Source organism: Ceratotherium simum, chromosome 13 (genome assembly GCF_057802395.1).
Source record: "Ceratotherium simum simum isolate JZ-2026a chromosome 13, ASM5780239v1, whole genome shotgun sequence".
NCBI classification, from domain to species: domain Eukaryota; kingdom Metazoa; phylum Chordata; class Mammalia; order Perissodactyla; family Rhinocerotidae; genus Ceratotherium; species Ceratotherium simum.
Window position 1 is genome coordinate 24,431,068 of NC_141912.1, and position 15,953 is coordinate 24,447,020.

The 15,953-nt window shown below is 43.1% G+C and overlaps 3 protein-coding genes across 3 annotated transcripts; 1 reads left to right on the forward strand and 2 right to left on the reverse strand.

The window, feature by feature from the left end:
* Nucleotides 1–9,437: 9,437 nt before the first annotated feature.
* LOC147915397 (histone H3.1) lies at nt 9,438–10,252 on the reverse strand. Its single transcript, XM_087438125.1, has one exon. The coding sequence runs from the start codon at nt 10,218–10,220 to the stop codon at nt 9,810–9,812; it is 411 nt and encodes a 136-aa protein (XP_087294251.1). The 5' UTR covers nt 10,221–10,252; the 3' UTR covers nt 9,438–9,809.
* A 1,065-nt stretch (nt 10,253–11,317) lies between these two features.
* LOC101406308 (histone H2A type 1-J) lies at nt 11,318–11,867 on the reverse strand. The gene has a single exon (XM_004432031.3). The coding sequence runs from the start codon at nt 11,806–11,808 to the stop codon at nt 11,416–11,418; it is 393 nt and encodes a 130-aa protein (XP_004432088.1). The 5' UTR covers nt 11,809–11,867; the 3' UTR covers nt 11,318–11,415.
* A 307-nt stretch (nt 11,868–12,174) lies between these two features.
* On the forward strand, nt 12,175–12,659 carry LOC101406042 (histone H2B type 1-C/E/F/G/I). Its single transcript, XM_004432030.3, has one exon. The coding sequence runs from the start codon at nt 12,214–12,216 to the stop codon at nt 12,592–12,594; it is 381 nt and encodes a 126-aa protein (XP_004432087.1). The 5' UTR covers nt 12,175–12,213; the 3' UTR covers nt 12,595–12,659.
* The last annotated feature ends 3,294 nt before the right edge of the window (nt 12,660–15,953 follow it).

Sequence of the window (15,953 nt, forward strand, 5' to 3'; positions counted from 1 at the left end):
CTCTGAGAGAGGGCAGGGAGGAAGGGAGGGAGAGGGGCGAGGGAGAGTGAAAAGGCGAGGGACAGGGAGAGGGGAGGTGGAGGGGAGGGAGAAAGGGGAAGGAGGAAAAGGAAGGAGAGAGGGAAAGGGCGGGGAACGGGAAGGAGAAAGATGTGAAACATGTACCAGGGATTCAAGTCGTGACTGTCCCATTTGCAACCTATCTCTTGTCCAATCTCTTTCCCCTTATTTCTTGCTATGTTTAACATCGATTCAATAAAATTAAATAAATCATGGAACTCAGGGAAGTTAAATAGGTCTATGAGTCTTTCTTTTCCACGTCCTTGGAAATGGCCTGCCTGATAGTGTATTTGGAGGCTACCATTGCATTAAAATAATTTCCCACGTCATTCTAATTGTCATTCTTAATATGACACTTCCACCTCGTAATCCAAGATGTCTGCTACAGTGACATGTTCATATTCTATCCTGAAGGAAGGAGAAAAGGGCAAGAAAACACCCCCATCATTTATTGAAACCCTGAGGATGATAAAATTCCACCTTTGCTAATATACCATTGACCAAAAATAGTCAATGGCCACACCCAGCTGCAAAGGCAGCTTGCGAAGTTTAATTACTAAATGAGAAAGGAAAACCAATTTCAGGGGACAACTATGTGGCAGTCCCTGCCACAGCTCATGCTTGAAGACAGTATAAATAAGACAAGAGGGAAAATGGTGAGTTCTTATGTTTCAGGAAGACACTGGACACTGTGTTGCTAATATAACACAAATGAATTGTAAATATTGGCAAGAATTGCTTCAGTTAGGAATAAAATAAAACAATACAACTCTGGTTAGAATTAAATTTTCACTTTGAGATCAACAGTGCTTGACACCACTAGGAGTCCAAATGTGGCTCTGTGCAATCAGCACAAGGCTTGGGAAATCAAGAAAATACCTTAAAAATTGGACAGAGACCTACATGGTTAGACTCAATGCCTTCTATGAATGAGTCCAGCTGGGTTTGGAGTCCAGTGACACACTCCTGGTTTTAATATACATTCCAAGTCCAAGAATCTGGTATATAAACTCCGATCTTAACTGCCTCAGTATTGTCTTTTATCTTGGTGGATTTTCTCAACTCACTCAGAAGACATACCTATTAGTGTAAATATTCTTTATGCACTGACACTCCCCACCCCCAGGTAAGATTTAGCCTTGCCTTTTGCTCTAAAAACCTCAGCTCTCTCACTTCAACATACCCTGCACGTTTCTCAAAGCCTTTCATGTCTGTAACACCCATCTCATTTGACTGTGCCTATCAGTCCTATCAATCAATCAAACCACAAAGGTGAACCAGACATGGTCCCTGTTGTCTAAGACACGAAACATTGTCCCACAGAAGAAATAACATCATACATAAATATAGAACAGGAATGAAATATGCTTAAAATTGAAAGATTTTGAGGCCCACTACCTGGGCTGAAATGTGTTTCATCATATACTAGCTGAGTGACCTTGGGCATCCGGGAGAACCGTGCAGCTTATTTCCTCGTCTGTAGGGATAATACAGTAACTCATAGTGGTGAGGCGACTTGCTCAAGCTTATTTAGAGTTGAGCTTAACCCAGAACTCTGATTTTTATTTCACTGCTCTTTCTACCACTATCAGGAAAGAACAGAGAACTTGCACGCAGTCATTTTAGAAGATAAGTAGATTTTCTGGAAAGGGAATTAGAGCAAGGGAGGATATCTGAGATGACAGATATATGACACTAACTTTGGGGCCCTGGTTCCACACAGATAAAGTCTATAAACCTTTGGAAGTAGAGACACACTGGCTGTTAATTTAATGGTTTTCTTCCTTCTGGGCTCACACTGAGACCTCATTTCCCAGCTTCCCTTGTAGTTAGGTGTGGCCTTCTGGCTGAGTTCCTACCAACGGAATGTAAATAAAAGTAAAGTTTGACATTTCCAGGCCTAGGGCTTAATCCTCTTTTTCCATGCTCTTTCTCCTTCTGGGATAAATGTGTGTTAAAACAAAACAGGCCCAAAATAGAGTAGATAATGCTAAGCCCTACGTCACCGAACTGAGACTTAACTTAATTAAAGTTTCTGCTCTCCCAGAAATGGAATCATAAAGCAGTCAATGAGGCCTCACCTGATCAGCACTAGTTAGGTAATCTGCCTGGTAGACCCCTGCCATCCCCTAAAGCATAGTAACCTTGCAATAACCAACTCACTTTTTTGTCTAGTATAACCTCCTTGTTCCTGTTCCCTTCTGCCTATAAACGTCTTTCATTTGGGGGCTGGCCCAGTGGCCTAGTGATTAAGTTTGTGGGCTCTGCTTAGGCAGCCCAGGCTTCGGATCCTGGGTGCTGACCAATGCACCTCTCATGAAGCCACGCTGAGGCGACGTCCCACATAGAGCAATTAGAAGGATGTACAACTATCTAGTAGGGCTTTGGGGAGAAAAAAGGAAAAAAGGAGAAAGATTGACAACAGATGTTAGCTCAGGGCCAATCTTTCTCAAAAAAAAAAAAATCTTTCATTTTGTACAGCTCCTCAGAGCTTCTTTCCAACTGCTAGACTGGATACTGCCTGATTCATGAATTGTTGAATAAAGCCAATAAGATCTTTAAAATTTGCTCAGTTGAATTTTGTTTTGTAACATTTGGAAGCCATGTGTTCAGGATGGGTGAGGTACAAGGATAAAAGGGCACCTGGGCTCCAGAACCACTTCTTGGAAGAAAGAGCTGCCTGGTGATCTAGAGCATCCATTTTGGACCTCATATAAGCAGAGAATAAAATTGTGTTAAGCCACTAAGATTTGGGGATTTATCTTAACTCATATACCCTCCACTGAAGCAGAGTCCAGATCTCTATTTTCTAAAAGGAAATTTAGTCACTTGTTGTGCATTAATCTTCAAGTCTTGACACTTCATCTATAGAAGAAAGATAAGATTTCATGTATCATAAAGAGACAAAGCAAAAGGTGGTCAAGTTTCTCTTCGAGAAGTAACCAGAGGAGAGGAAGCTAAATTTGCCTCTATAAGCAATAGAACCTCTGTCCCCAGCCCAATGATCTTTCAAAGTTGGATGTAATGATAAAGACAAGACAGTTGAGGTCAATTATGTCGCCTCTTGGACCCTCAATTAGAAAAGCTCATAGAGAAAATAGAGACACTTCAGAATTGATGTTGCTGCTCAAAAGTGTCAGAGTTATCTGGGCAAATCCTGAAGGACACCAGTCTCCTATTCTTTCCTTGAACATCACTTACAAAAAAGTGAAAGTAATTGATAGTCTACACACCACCATGAAAATCCCTGCATTTGGACTATAGTTTCACACAACAGGAAGGGTTCAGAAGAGATGTGATCTCTCAATTCTATGCCAAGATTCAGCTATGGCTCAGGATCAGCACTTGGGAACACGTATCACCTTCATCATAAGTAAATAATTTATTTTAATTTAATTTTGTTTTCTTTTAAAAATTACGAGTTCGGCCATCAAATCATCATCATTACGGAGGTTTTAATATAGAGTTCTGTTGGCCAGAGTATGAGCGATTTTATTTGTACTTGGGAACTCATCCATAATTATCCAACGTAATCTCAGAAAACGTACTTGTTAAAGTGTATAAAGCCTTTTTAGAAATATTGTGTTTGGATTCTCTTTCTTTTCTTTTTTTTTTTTTTTGTGAGGAAGATCAGCCCTGAGCTAACATCCATGCTAATCCTCCTCTTTTTGCTGAGGAAGACAGACTCTGAGCTAACATCTATTGCCAATCCTCCTCCTTTTTTCCCCCCAAAGCCCCAGTATGTAATTGTATGCCATAGTTGCACGTCCTGCTAGTTGCTGTATGTGGGACGTGGCCTCAGCATGGCCGGACAAGCGGTGCCTCGGTACGTGCCCGGGATCTGAACCCGGGCCGCCAGTAGCGGAGCGCGTGCACTTAACCGCTAAGCCACGGGGCCGGCCCTGGATTCTCTTTCTTCTGAAAAGTAAAATGATGATGGTGATTATTTGGAACCTCAGATCTCTTACTTTTTATTTTAAATAAATTATCACATAATGAAAACTCTTTCTTTAACTACCAGCATCCTTGCATCAGTCTGGCACTCCTTCATGGGTTTGCACTTATCTATTGCTGCCCCTGCTTCTTGGTTCACCATCGGAACGGGTATGCTCAGGAACCTGAAGCAATACTTTTGAAAAATATTAAAAATGTATAGATACAAACTCCAGCTTGAGAAAACAGTAGATGAATCTGGTTCTTATTTTTATTTATTTATTTATTTTTTGTGAGGAAGATCAACCCTGAGCTAAAGTCCATGCCATCCTCCTCTTTTTGCTGAAGAAGACTGACCCTGGGCTAACATCCATGCCCATCTTCCTCCACTTTATATGGGACGCTGCCACAGCATGGCCTGACAAGCAGTGCCTCAGTGCGCACCAGGGATCCGAACCCAGACTGCCAGCAGTGGAGTGCGCGCACTTAACCGCTATGCCACGGAGCAGGGCTAGGAATCTGGTTTTATCTACTTGGTTATCAGACCTGTGGCCATGACCCCAGCTATGCTCCCAACATAAGATCTGTGCAATTACTGTTTCTTCTCTGTGGACTGACCTTCTTACAGATATATGAAGACCTCTCTCCCTTCCAGGCCTCATGCCTGTCGACATAGAATAACCAAGAACCATTCCATAGATAAGAGAAATAAGGTGAGTTTTACTTTAGCCAGAGGGAGGATTATAACCCGGGAAGGCCTTAGGAAGTATTCCAGAGATGCATGGTTTTCAGTACAGTCTTATATCTTTTTGGAACAAAGAACATATATTAAACACACCCAGGACACATTTTCATCAGTTTCAAAGAGATATTCAGTTGCAAATTAGCAGGTCAATATGACCCTGACATTGGGAAAGGGACTAATTCGGGCGTTACCATTAGGGCGTTACCATTAGGGCATTACCAAGAGGGCATAGGAGGGGAAATATGCATTCTTGTCTTAAGAGAGTACATTCTTTACGTTAATGGTTAAAGCGGATGTACAATGTATGTTTGATAGGCCATAAGTCAGGCTTTTTAGTTCAAGCTGAATCAGTTTTGAACCCAAATAGTTACCCCATATACCTCAATATGTGAAAATCTCTTGTTGTGTCATGTCTCTGATCAGTCTCGCCTCAGTTGTGAAGTCTTCCCTGTTACCCACAAGGGGCACTATCTGCTCGCCGCAAGACAAAAGCCAATTGCCAAGAGGCAAGATGGAGGCAGAGAAAGGGCATTTTATTAAGCGATAAGCTAGCAAATCAGCAGATGGGGGGGACTAGTGTCCTAAAGAACCATCTTAACCCTGGTGGCGCAAGCGGTTAAGTGCTCGATTGGCGGCCCAGGTTCGCAGGTTCGGTTCCCCGGCGGCCGCTTGTCAAGCCATGCTGTGGAGGCATCCCATATAAAGGAGAGGAAGATGGGCACAGATGTTGCCCCAGGGCCAGTCTTCCTCAGCAAAAAAAGGACGATTGGAGCCTGATGCTAGCTCAGGGCTGATCTTCCTCACAAAAAAAAAAAAAAGGAATGGTCTTAAGGGGGCACAAAATCTTACAGCAGTTCTACGGCAGTTACATAGGCCGGTGGTTATAGGGGAGGAGGTTAGGAATGTTGACCTTCTGGTGTTACAGACTGGGAGTGCCACACCAGATCTTTCAGTTTTTGTTGATGATGGCTGTCAGCATAGACTCTCTGTTCGGGGGTCATCACATTCCTAAGGAACTCAAAAGAACAAAGTTATCATCTCATTGCAGCTGGGAGGTACATACACAAGCAGGAGTTGTAAAATCTACGGAGCAGTTAGATCTCCTGGAGATCTAACTCCTGGGTTAGTTAGTCAGAGGTCATTCAAAGTTACAACATGGTTTCTTTTCTACAATATGGCTTCCCTTATGTCAACCTTGAGTTGAGCCTGTATGGTTCCTTACCCACCCTATTTAAAATTGCAACTATCCTCCACCCATCTGTCACACTCCCTGGCAGTCCTTAATCTCCTTGGTCTGTTTCCTTAATCTCCTTTCTTCTTTACTTACCAAAATATCGTATTTGTTTATTTTTGTTTATTTTCTGTCTCCCACAATGAGAATGTCAGTGAGCTCCATAGAGAGAGAGAGGTCTTTGCCCATGTTATTCATTGCTCCATTTCCAGCACCTAGAACACTGTTGGGCACACAGTAATCACTCAAAAGGTTTTTGATGAATGGATGGATGGATGAAGTAAAATAAAAATATGCATGTAACACACTATGTCCATCCATTCTTTAGCCCCAGAGATAAGGTCCATGACTGAATTATCCAAATGAGCCCCTTTGTAAGGTAGTTCACCTCACTATGCTTCAGTTTCTTCATTATTGTATTTGGGCTAATAATGGCACACAACCCATAGAGTTATTGTGCGGATAAAACAAAATAATCTCTGTAGGCACCAATTACAGATTTTTGAACTAACGAGATCATGAATCTTTTACCATCTTGACAGTGCTCAAGGCAGGTATAGTTAATATCTCTATTTGGCAAATGACATAACACTGACAGAGAGTGTGACACCGAGCTTGCACCTGACAGTCAGAGGGCTTGGACTCGTCCAGAAGAACTGCTACTGACTGAGTGACCCAGTGAGACAAAGCTGGGTAGCTCAACACCGTCCCTGATACAAGGACCTCTTGCCTGGTCCCTGAAGACATTCGAATTTGCAATCCAAATAAATGGAGTTTGCTACCTGAGGGTACAGATTGTGCCTGTGGCCATATAACTAGTGAATTGAAGTGCCATGATATGAACCAAGTTTAACCCTGAGCTAACTTTTATAGATTTTCTCTTTTCTCCCTAACTATAAAATGCTCCAGGTCAGCTTCTATTTTCAAGGTCTGAATAGCACAAAACAGAAAGAAAACTGGGGCCCAGTTTTCATACTGGAGCACAATTGAGACTGCCTAAAAATAAAGCAGAACATGCTTAAATGAGAGACGGACACAAAACTCCTCTCAAGGCCTTGCATCTCACTTAGAGCAAAAACCAAATTTCTTTCTTTCTTTTTTTTTTTTTTTTTTGTGAGGAAGATCAACCCTGAGCTAACAGCCATGCTAATCCTCCTCTTTTTGCTGAGGAAGACTGGCCCTGAGCTAACATCTATTGCCAATCCTCCTCTTTTTTTTTTTTTTTTTTACCCCCAAAGCCCCAGTAGATAGTTGTATGTCATAGTTGCACATCCTTCTAGTTGTTGTACGTGGGACGCGGCCTCAGCATGGCCGGAGAAGCGGTGCGTCTGTTCGCGCCGGGGATCCGAACCCGGGCCGCCAGTAGCGGAGCGCGCGCACTTAACCGCCAAGCCAGGGGGCCGGCCCTCAAATTTCTTATAGTGACCTAAAAGCCCATACTTGATCTGGCATCCTTTTCTTTCTCTGCCTTCATCTCCTCTTGTGTCCTGCCCATTCCACACAGCCACCCTGGCCCCTCAGCCCTCTTCCTCCTCTTTCCACAGCTTGCGTCTCTCGTTTCACGTCTTTGCCAAAACACTATCTTAGCGCCAGCTTCACTGGTCACCTTATCTAAATTGCAGCTCCCCATAATGCTCCTTATTCTTGCTTTATTTTTCTCTTTCTCACATCTAACATACTACATGTGATCTTTATTTATCTCATGTATTGTCTCTCTATCCCAGACTCAAATATAAATTCCAGGGAAGCATTTTGTCTGTTTTGTTCTCTGAGTATATCCCCCATGCACAAAACAACATCTGGCACATTTTGAACTCTCAACAAATACATGTGGAGTAAATAAATTTTAAAACTCATCAACGTTACGAAATGTTGTCTTTTGGGGGAGTAATGATGGCAGTATAATTAGGTTTTAAAATGGTAGATGTGTATTAAAATAATGAAAGAGGAAATGATTTACTTTACAATAATCAAGGCAGTGGGGTGAAAAATATCTATAGATAAAACATATTTGGTTAGTGGTGATGATGTTGAGGCTGGGTGAAGGATATATAGAGTTTATAAAACTATTATTCCTACTTCCATATATTCTGAAATGTCACATGATAAAAGTTTTAAAAAATAAAAACAATACCTGAAAAAAGATAAATTGCTAAATGAATTTAAAAAACCTATGGAGAAAGACCAGATGAATACCCAAACAGGATGTTGTGCTATTCTGTACAGGAAAGGCCCAATGTGATGACGGAGAAGTTTCCACGGGTTGTCAGCCAAGAAGTCCAGGATGTTCCTCCTTGTAGCATCCCTGACAACCTGGTATTGTCAACCACTGAAAGCTGCTCCATTTCTTAGCATAGGCTCACATCAGCCCTGTCCTAAGAAATTGCTATAAAAGCCAGGGACTATTTGATTCATTACAGTGAGATAAACAGTCATCAAGAAAGCCAGAAAGTCCTCTTTTGAAGACCAGTATATTCTGGCTGGAGGCAAACTCCAAGGAAAGCCTGATTCCGTTAAACAACCCCTTGCTAAGCCTGGAATCAAACAGGAGCTAATCACAATATTAGAATTCATTGGGCCGGCCCCGTGGCTTAGCGGTTAAGTGCACGCGCTGCGTTGCTGGCGGCCCGGGTTCTGATCCCAGGAGGACACGACGCACCGCTTGTCAGGCCATGCTGTGGCCGCGTGCCACATAAAGTGGAGGAAGTTGGGCTCGGATGTTAGCTCAGGTCCAGTCCTCTTCAGCAAAAGGAGGAGGATTGGCATGGATGTTAGCTCAGGGCTGATCTCCTCACAAAAAAAAAAAAAAGATTAGAACTCATGTAGCATCTAGTCTTGGCCCTAGCTACCTGTTAGAAGCACCGGAGTTTTAATTACTATTGCCTGGGCCCACAATTAAATTGGTACTGATTGGACCACAAGCAGAAATATTTCTATGAAACCTCCAATTGACTGTTATGTGCACTCAACATCGAGACCACTGATCTATAATGAAATAAAACTATCTTAGGTGCACCTTGTTATGTGCAATTGCTTTAGAGAACATTTACTTTTATTACATAAACAAATGTTCAGTTTCCAAACGCTTACTCCTGGTGAGAGTTCAGACAGGCTGCTTTTCTTGATGAGACCAAAAACACCATTTTTAAAAATAGAGGCAATTCTTAACTGGTGTTCATGAGAATCACCTGAGGTGAACTTGGGAGTATAGACTCTGACTCAGTAGGCCTGGGTGGAGTCTGAGAATGTTTCTAGCAACCTCCCAAGTGATGCCCATGATGCTGGTGAGAGACCACACTTTATGAGTCCCAAGACTGTAAAATATCTTAGGGCTCTACCACCAATAAGCTCATTAGAAATCCTGATTGAGCAGTCTAATTTTTTTATATGAGAAACCAACTATCAGCAAAACAATGCTCTCACTGTTTAATGTGTAGACAAACATTTCACAAGAAAGCCAAAACTGCTTCACTTTTAACTTAATTTACATCCCACTGCCAGAGCCAAAATTCCCATCTTTAGGCAACTTCTGCCTGTGATCTACCCACTTAAAATGCACAAGGCTGCAGAGGGAGTTAAGCAGGCAGAAACATCAGGAGTTTTCAACTCAGCAGTTCCACAATACTCAGCAAATAAGTCCAGCCAAGTTTGCTCAGCAATTCATAACAAATGTCGATGTAAACCTCTTAAGTCACACTATTTCAAACAAAATTTCAAGAAACATTAGAACCAAGACTTGATAAAAACTCCATAGAATTGTCTAGTTACAGCTATTTTAAGAGAAAAGTAGGTGGCTCTTAGAAGAGCCTTTGAGTTGGATTAATTAGTGCTGAAAAAACTTTATGCCCTCTCCCCACGAATCCGGCGCGCGAGCTGGATGTCTTTGGGCATAATGGTGACGCGCTTAGCGTGGATGGCGCACAGGTTGGTGTCCTCAAAGAGCCCCACCAGGTAGGCCTCACACGCCTCCTGCAGCGCCATCACGGCCGAGCTCTGGAAGCGCAAGTCGGTCTTGAAGTCCTGCGCAATCTCACGCACCAAGCGCTGGAAGGGCAGCTTGCGGATCAGCAGCTCGGTGGACTTCTGGTAGCGGCGGATCTCGCGCAGCGCGACCGTGCCAGGCCGGTAGCGGTGGGGCTTCTTCACGCCGCCAGTGGCCGGCGCACTTTTACGAGCAGCCTTGGTAGCCAGCTGTTTGCGCGGGGCCTTCCCCCCAGTAGACTTACGAGCTGTCTGCTTGGTCCGAGCCATTTCCGAAAAACTGAGAAACAGTAAGGTATGTAAGACAGAAGAGGTTGCCTTTATATATACTCAAAAACATTCTGATTGGCCTTGCGCTTTTTCAAAAGTCCCGCGCAATAAAACCATTGGCTGACGAGTCAACGAGGTGATTGGTCAATTACTAGAGACTCTGATTGGATGAATTACTCCACATTCCAATCCCGTCTTTTACAGTCTGCAATTCAAAGGAGTTGATTTTCTAATGTAGTCAGAGCATTTCAAAAAGTAGATAGGGAACCACTTGGGGATGGTGTAAGATGCCAGTTCTGATTCAGTGGATCTATGTAATGGGGCCTAAGATTCTGAAGGCCACACTTTGAGAACAGATTTACTTGTATTTTGTTTTCTCAGACGGTTACTTTTTCTGAACTGAACCTACAATCAGTTCAGAAAATGGCATTGGACTGCCATTTCCTATCTGCATTCTGTGAAGCCTTTGACCTATATGGCAGGGTTCCAGGGTGGAGTGCCTAGGAAATCACAGGTAATGAGCCCCGCCCGGAGATGACGAGCAAACAACAGTGCTCAACAAATGTTGGTTGACTTCCCTATAGTAGCCCAGATGGGATTTTGCTTTAGTTCAGAATTTGAAAAGCCCGCGCTGATTTTCCATTTGTCAACGGTTCTATCGTTTTGCTATTCGGTAAGCCTTAAATGACCTTCCAGTCTACCACGCCCACCCGCCTTTTCCGCAGGGGAGAATATTAGTTTTTCTCCAAAATTGACTAGTTCCTTACTTTTGGTTTCCTTCCTCTGTGGAGAAATACTTTACGTGCTGGGCACTAATGAAGGAACATCGATGGAGTCAACCTGTCCATCCAAAAACTAAAGGTTTTGTAAACTTTCCTATAACTAACTTTCTTCCTTCCAATTATACTAAAACTCCTAATCATATTAAACATTTTCTCGTAAAAGTCCCGTTTCCCTGGATAATTCAAGCACAATAGTGCCACAAATAGCCACGATGCGCAGTGACTATCTACAGAGGCTGTAATAAAACATAACAGAGGCTGTAATAAAACATAACAGAGGCTGTAATAAAACGTAACAGTACAACTTAGAACCAGTGAGTTACAAGCTTTTTTTATGTGAAAATGTGGATGGCTCTGAAAAGAGCCTTTGGGTAATAGAAAAGGTGGTAGCTGCACAGACTATTTCAGTTGGTTCACTTGCCCTTGGTCTTGTGATGACTCTCGGTCTTCTTGGGGAGCAGCACAGCCTGGATATTGGGCAGGACGCCGCCCTGCGCGATGGTCACGCGGCCCAGCAGCTTGTTGAGCTCCTCGTCGTTGCGGATGGCCAGCTGCAGGTGGCGCGGAATGATGCGCGTCTTCTTGTTGTCGCGGGCCGCGTTGCCCGCCAGCTCCAGGATCTCGGCCGTCAGGTACTCCAGCACCGCCGCCAGGTACACCGGCGCGCCGGCCCCCACCCGCTCGGCATAGTTGCCCTTGCGGAGCAGGCGGTGCACTCGACCCACGGGGAACTGAAGGCCGGCCCGAGAAGAGCGAGTTTTGGCTTTAGCACGAGCCTTACCACCCTGCTTGCCTCGTCCAGACATAATGAAATACCAAGATCACGACAAGAACGAAAGAAATTGAAGCATACCAGAACTCAAGAAGCTAGACTATTATACTCTGCGCCGGTTTGGTAAAACAGCCTATGGTATTAACCGAACACAAACTTCAGCCAATCAAAAGGAAGGTCTAAAACAACGCCACTTCTAATTTACATAGAGTGTCTATAGTTGAAAGGTCAAGTTATCTAAGGTTGAGCTACGGAAAGAGCCAATGAGAGTTTGGAGTAAAGAAAGAGCCTATCAGACGTTAAGATACTGAAACAGCCAATCAGAAATCATAATTCTGCGATCCCTAATTTGCATATACATCAAGCAAATAACAAGGGCGTTTGTTCGTAGGTGTATTTTGCTTTCGTTCATTTGAGAGGTGGTGTGTGCGTTTTTGCAATGCCTGAACCAGCGAAGTCTGCTCCTGCCCCGAAAAAGGGCTCTAAAAAGGCGGTGACCAAGGCTCAGAAGAAAGATGGCAAGAAGCGCAAGCGCAGCCGCAAGGAGAGCTACTCCGTGTACGTGTACAAGGTGCTGAAGCAGGTCCACCCGGACACCGGCATCTCGTCTAAGGCCATGGGCATCATGAACTCGTTCGTCAACGACATCTTCGAGCGCATCGCGGGCGAGGCGTCGCGCCTGGCGCATTACAACAAGCGCTCGACCATCACGTCCAGGGAGATCCAGACGGCCGTGCGCCTGCTGCTGCCCGGGGAGCTGGCCAAGCACGCCGTGTCCGAGGGCACCAAGGCCGTCACCAAGTACACCAGCTCTAAGTAAACGTAGTGTGTAACAGCGCTAGCGATTACAAAAGGCTCTCTTAAGAGCCACCCACGTTGTCTCAAAGATCTGTAACTCCAAATGTGAAAATGGTTAGGGTAGTCAGTGTAATAAATCGGGACACATTACTTCGTCTTGCAGTTCAGAAAGAAGGCCCAAGAGTGCCTCTGTAGGCAGTTACATTGTGGTGTGTTCTACTTGGCTCCTACATTTAGCTACTAAAAAACAACGTAGCCTGGAGTTCTCGTTTGTCTCGCTCATCTAGAATTGTCTCCACCTCGAGAGGTGTGTTTTCCCGTTTTCAGTTTCATTTTGTCATCCCCATTCCCCTTAATGGGGAGTAACAAGGGGAAAATATGGAGTCTTAAATAATTTCGAGTGGCTTTTAAACAAAAATGAGAAGATTAGATCAATCGTGAGAAAACGAAACTACTTTTTGTAACTTCCTACTGTTAGTTTGCAAGCGGTTAGAGCTGCATCTGATAGAGAAACCACCTCTGCAGCTTGCGTTTGTAAACCACAGCAGATCTCACCCAGTCGTTCTCATACCTGCGTCGTTCAAGACCACTAATTTTTTCACTGAATGCATCGTTCTTGGATTATTTCACGTAGCTAAATTTTACCTTGGCCAGGTCAGGAACTGTTTCACCATCCACTAGAATTTTCTACTCAGCTTAATATACAAGGGTGTAAGAGACACTACAGGCAACAGGATAACATGGGAGGGGAGGAAGCAAGTGAGTCTCCAGTGCTAATTCAACAACCTGTGATTCCTGCGGGCTGAGGGGATCGAGATCTGCCTCAATCTGTCAGGCTCTTCACTTTTCAGCCCCAAGGATTCCCAGAGTTCTCCCGAAACTTTCTCCTCTGTGTCCTGGAATGACCTTGTCCAGTTACTTCTTTATTCCCTGGGATTTTAAAAGAAAAGGATTACAAGGAATTAACATTTACGTGTTCCTTCCTAGCATGTCACTGATTTTATCCTGCAGTTACCTGGGAAATGGAATCTCTCATTTTACAGCTGAATGACCTGAGGAATGAAGGTTAAGTAACTAGCCCCTTACATAAATAAAACTGGGATCTGAATCCCCATCTGTCTAATTCCAAGGACTCTTTCCGCACTATTTGTTAGACTTTTCCAGAGCAAGAGGCTAGTTGCAATCATAGGAATGGGGAAACTTAGGGTCAAAGGGAAAATAAAACATTAGAACAAAAGTAAAACCGGTTAGAAGATACACATGTTCTTGGAGGCACAGCAAAATCCTTCTATCAGCCAAAGTTTCTTTAAAAATATATACATATATATAATGAGACTTGGAACCCAAGGATCACCCGGCAGCAAGTTTAACTTTTCTGAGCACTGTGTGTGGAGGAGAAACCATGGGCATTGGCAGTATAAACCTGAGCTCAAAAACCTCATTTTCTACTTATTAGCTACAAATCTTTATCTGCAAATGCCTGCATAGCAGATTGCTGTGAACATGAAGTAAGTGACTCAATTTTGTAACGGGGCTTAGGAAGAAAATTCCCTAAACCCCATGTATAATTAAGACATTTCTTTCTTGCTCTCCAGAGTTAATTTTAAATAAATTTTAAAACAGTGCATTCATGAAAAGAAATATACAAGCATATTAAGGGGGAATCCCCCAGGACATGACACAGACCTGACTGCCTGTTTGAATGCTGAGTTTGGGCAAACTAGTCAAACCCTCTGTGAGCATGTTCTTACCTCTAAAATGGGAATAATAATTAGTAACTATCGCATAGCATTGCTGGGTGATCAATAAAAGAACACAAGTAAAGCATTTAGGATGGTGCCTGCACAGAGAACGTTCTCTAAAATATTAGCTGTGGCTAAAGCCTCTGATTGAAGTGATAGGGAAGGTGCCCTTGGTCCTGCCCATATTGGAATCTCAGAGTCCTGAGGCCTTGAACAAGGCAGCGGGCGGAAAAGCCTACTAGTATTTGACACTAATTATGGTTCCTTGTCTGGCAAATCCCTTTAACAGTCTACAACCCTCTTTAGAACCATGTCTTTCTCCTGAACTGTTTTGAGGACAACCTAGTGCCTGGCAGACTTCTCTGCCTTTGCTTGCCAATTCAAGTAACATGTGGCTTATTTTCCAGGGAGCTTCTGGTCCCTCACTAGAACTAAGAGTACCTCGTTTAATAGTCAGATGTGTTGGGTTATAAGGAAGGGACTCTGGAAACTCACACAAGAGCTGATTGGTAACTTTTTATCCCTTTTTTCTTCCCACACCTCCTGCTCCCTTTGCCTAACCTCCCTGTAGTGTCTGGCCAGAATGAAGAATCATCTTGAGAAAAGCTGCTACACTTTTAAAGCTCAAAGAGAATCAAGAAATCTGTCCACAATCATTCCCAGACTAGGAAAAGCTAGGGCCACCCCAAAGACTGCCGTGGGGCTGCCAACAATTGAGAAGACTACTATCAATCTTATTTCATAAAAGAACTATATTTTTATCACCTCAAAGGTATTAAAGATAACCTCGAAACAAGAAAGCTTTATACCAAATAAATTTGGTCCTTTATACCAAATAAATTGCATTAACTTTTAATATTAAGAAAAATTTACTACACTGCCTTTATTTTTCTCCTTTTGATACAGAATAGAGAAAACTTTGACATAGACTAACACTATTGCATTTGGGAACTGATTTGTTTAAATCTCTTTGTTTCAAAATTGAAAAAAGTGTCTCTGAATCAGCTCAACTAATCAGAGGAGGGCGCAGGCAGGGTTAAAGCAGATTTCTTGAGTATTTCCCCTCTCCTGTCTTAGGATAATATTTATTCTGCTTATTCTGAGAATCACAGGAGGAAGGGAGAATTACAGAAGGCACTTGTAAAACTGTAAGTTATGAATCCACATGTCACGAATACAGAGCAAACCCTCGTTATTTACCTGACCTAGGGTTCAGTCCTTGAACTGCTTCTCTTCAATATCAACCCTCTTTCCTAAGAGATGTTGTCAGATCTTGTGGATTTTTTCCTCTCATGGCAGTTATACTGTGACAACTCCCAATTATGTTCCCTAAACTGCAGACTCATATACCCAACTGCCTATTTCCTGTCTTCCTCTTAGATATATAACAAGCATCATCTCAAACTCTGCATATTCAATCCTAAGCCTATGATTCTCCCCAAAACTTGTACCTCCCATATTTTTCCCAGTTTTAGCAGTTGGTATCTGTATCCCAGTTGCTGTAGCTAAAATCACTGAGATCATCCATGAATTGTCTTTCTCTCATACCCTGCATTCACTAGCTCAGAAAAAAACTAGCAACCCTACCTTCAAAACATGTACAGAATCCAGCCACTTTTCACAGCCTCCTACACTAATA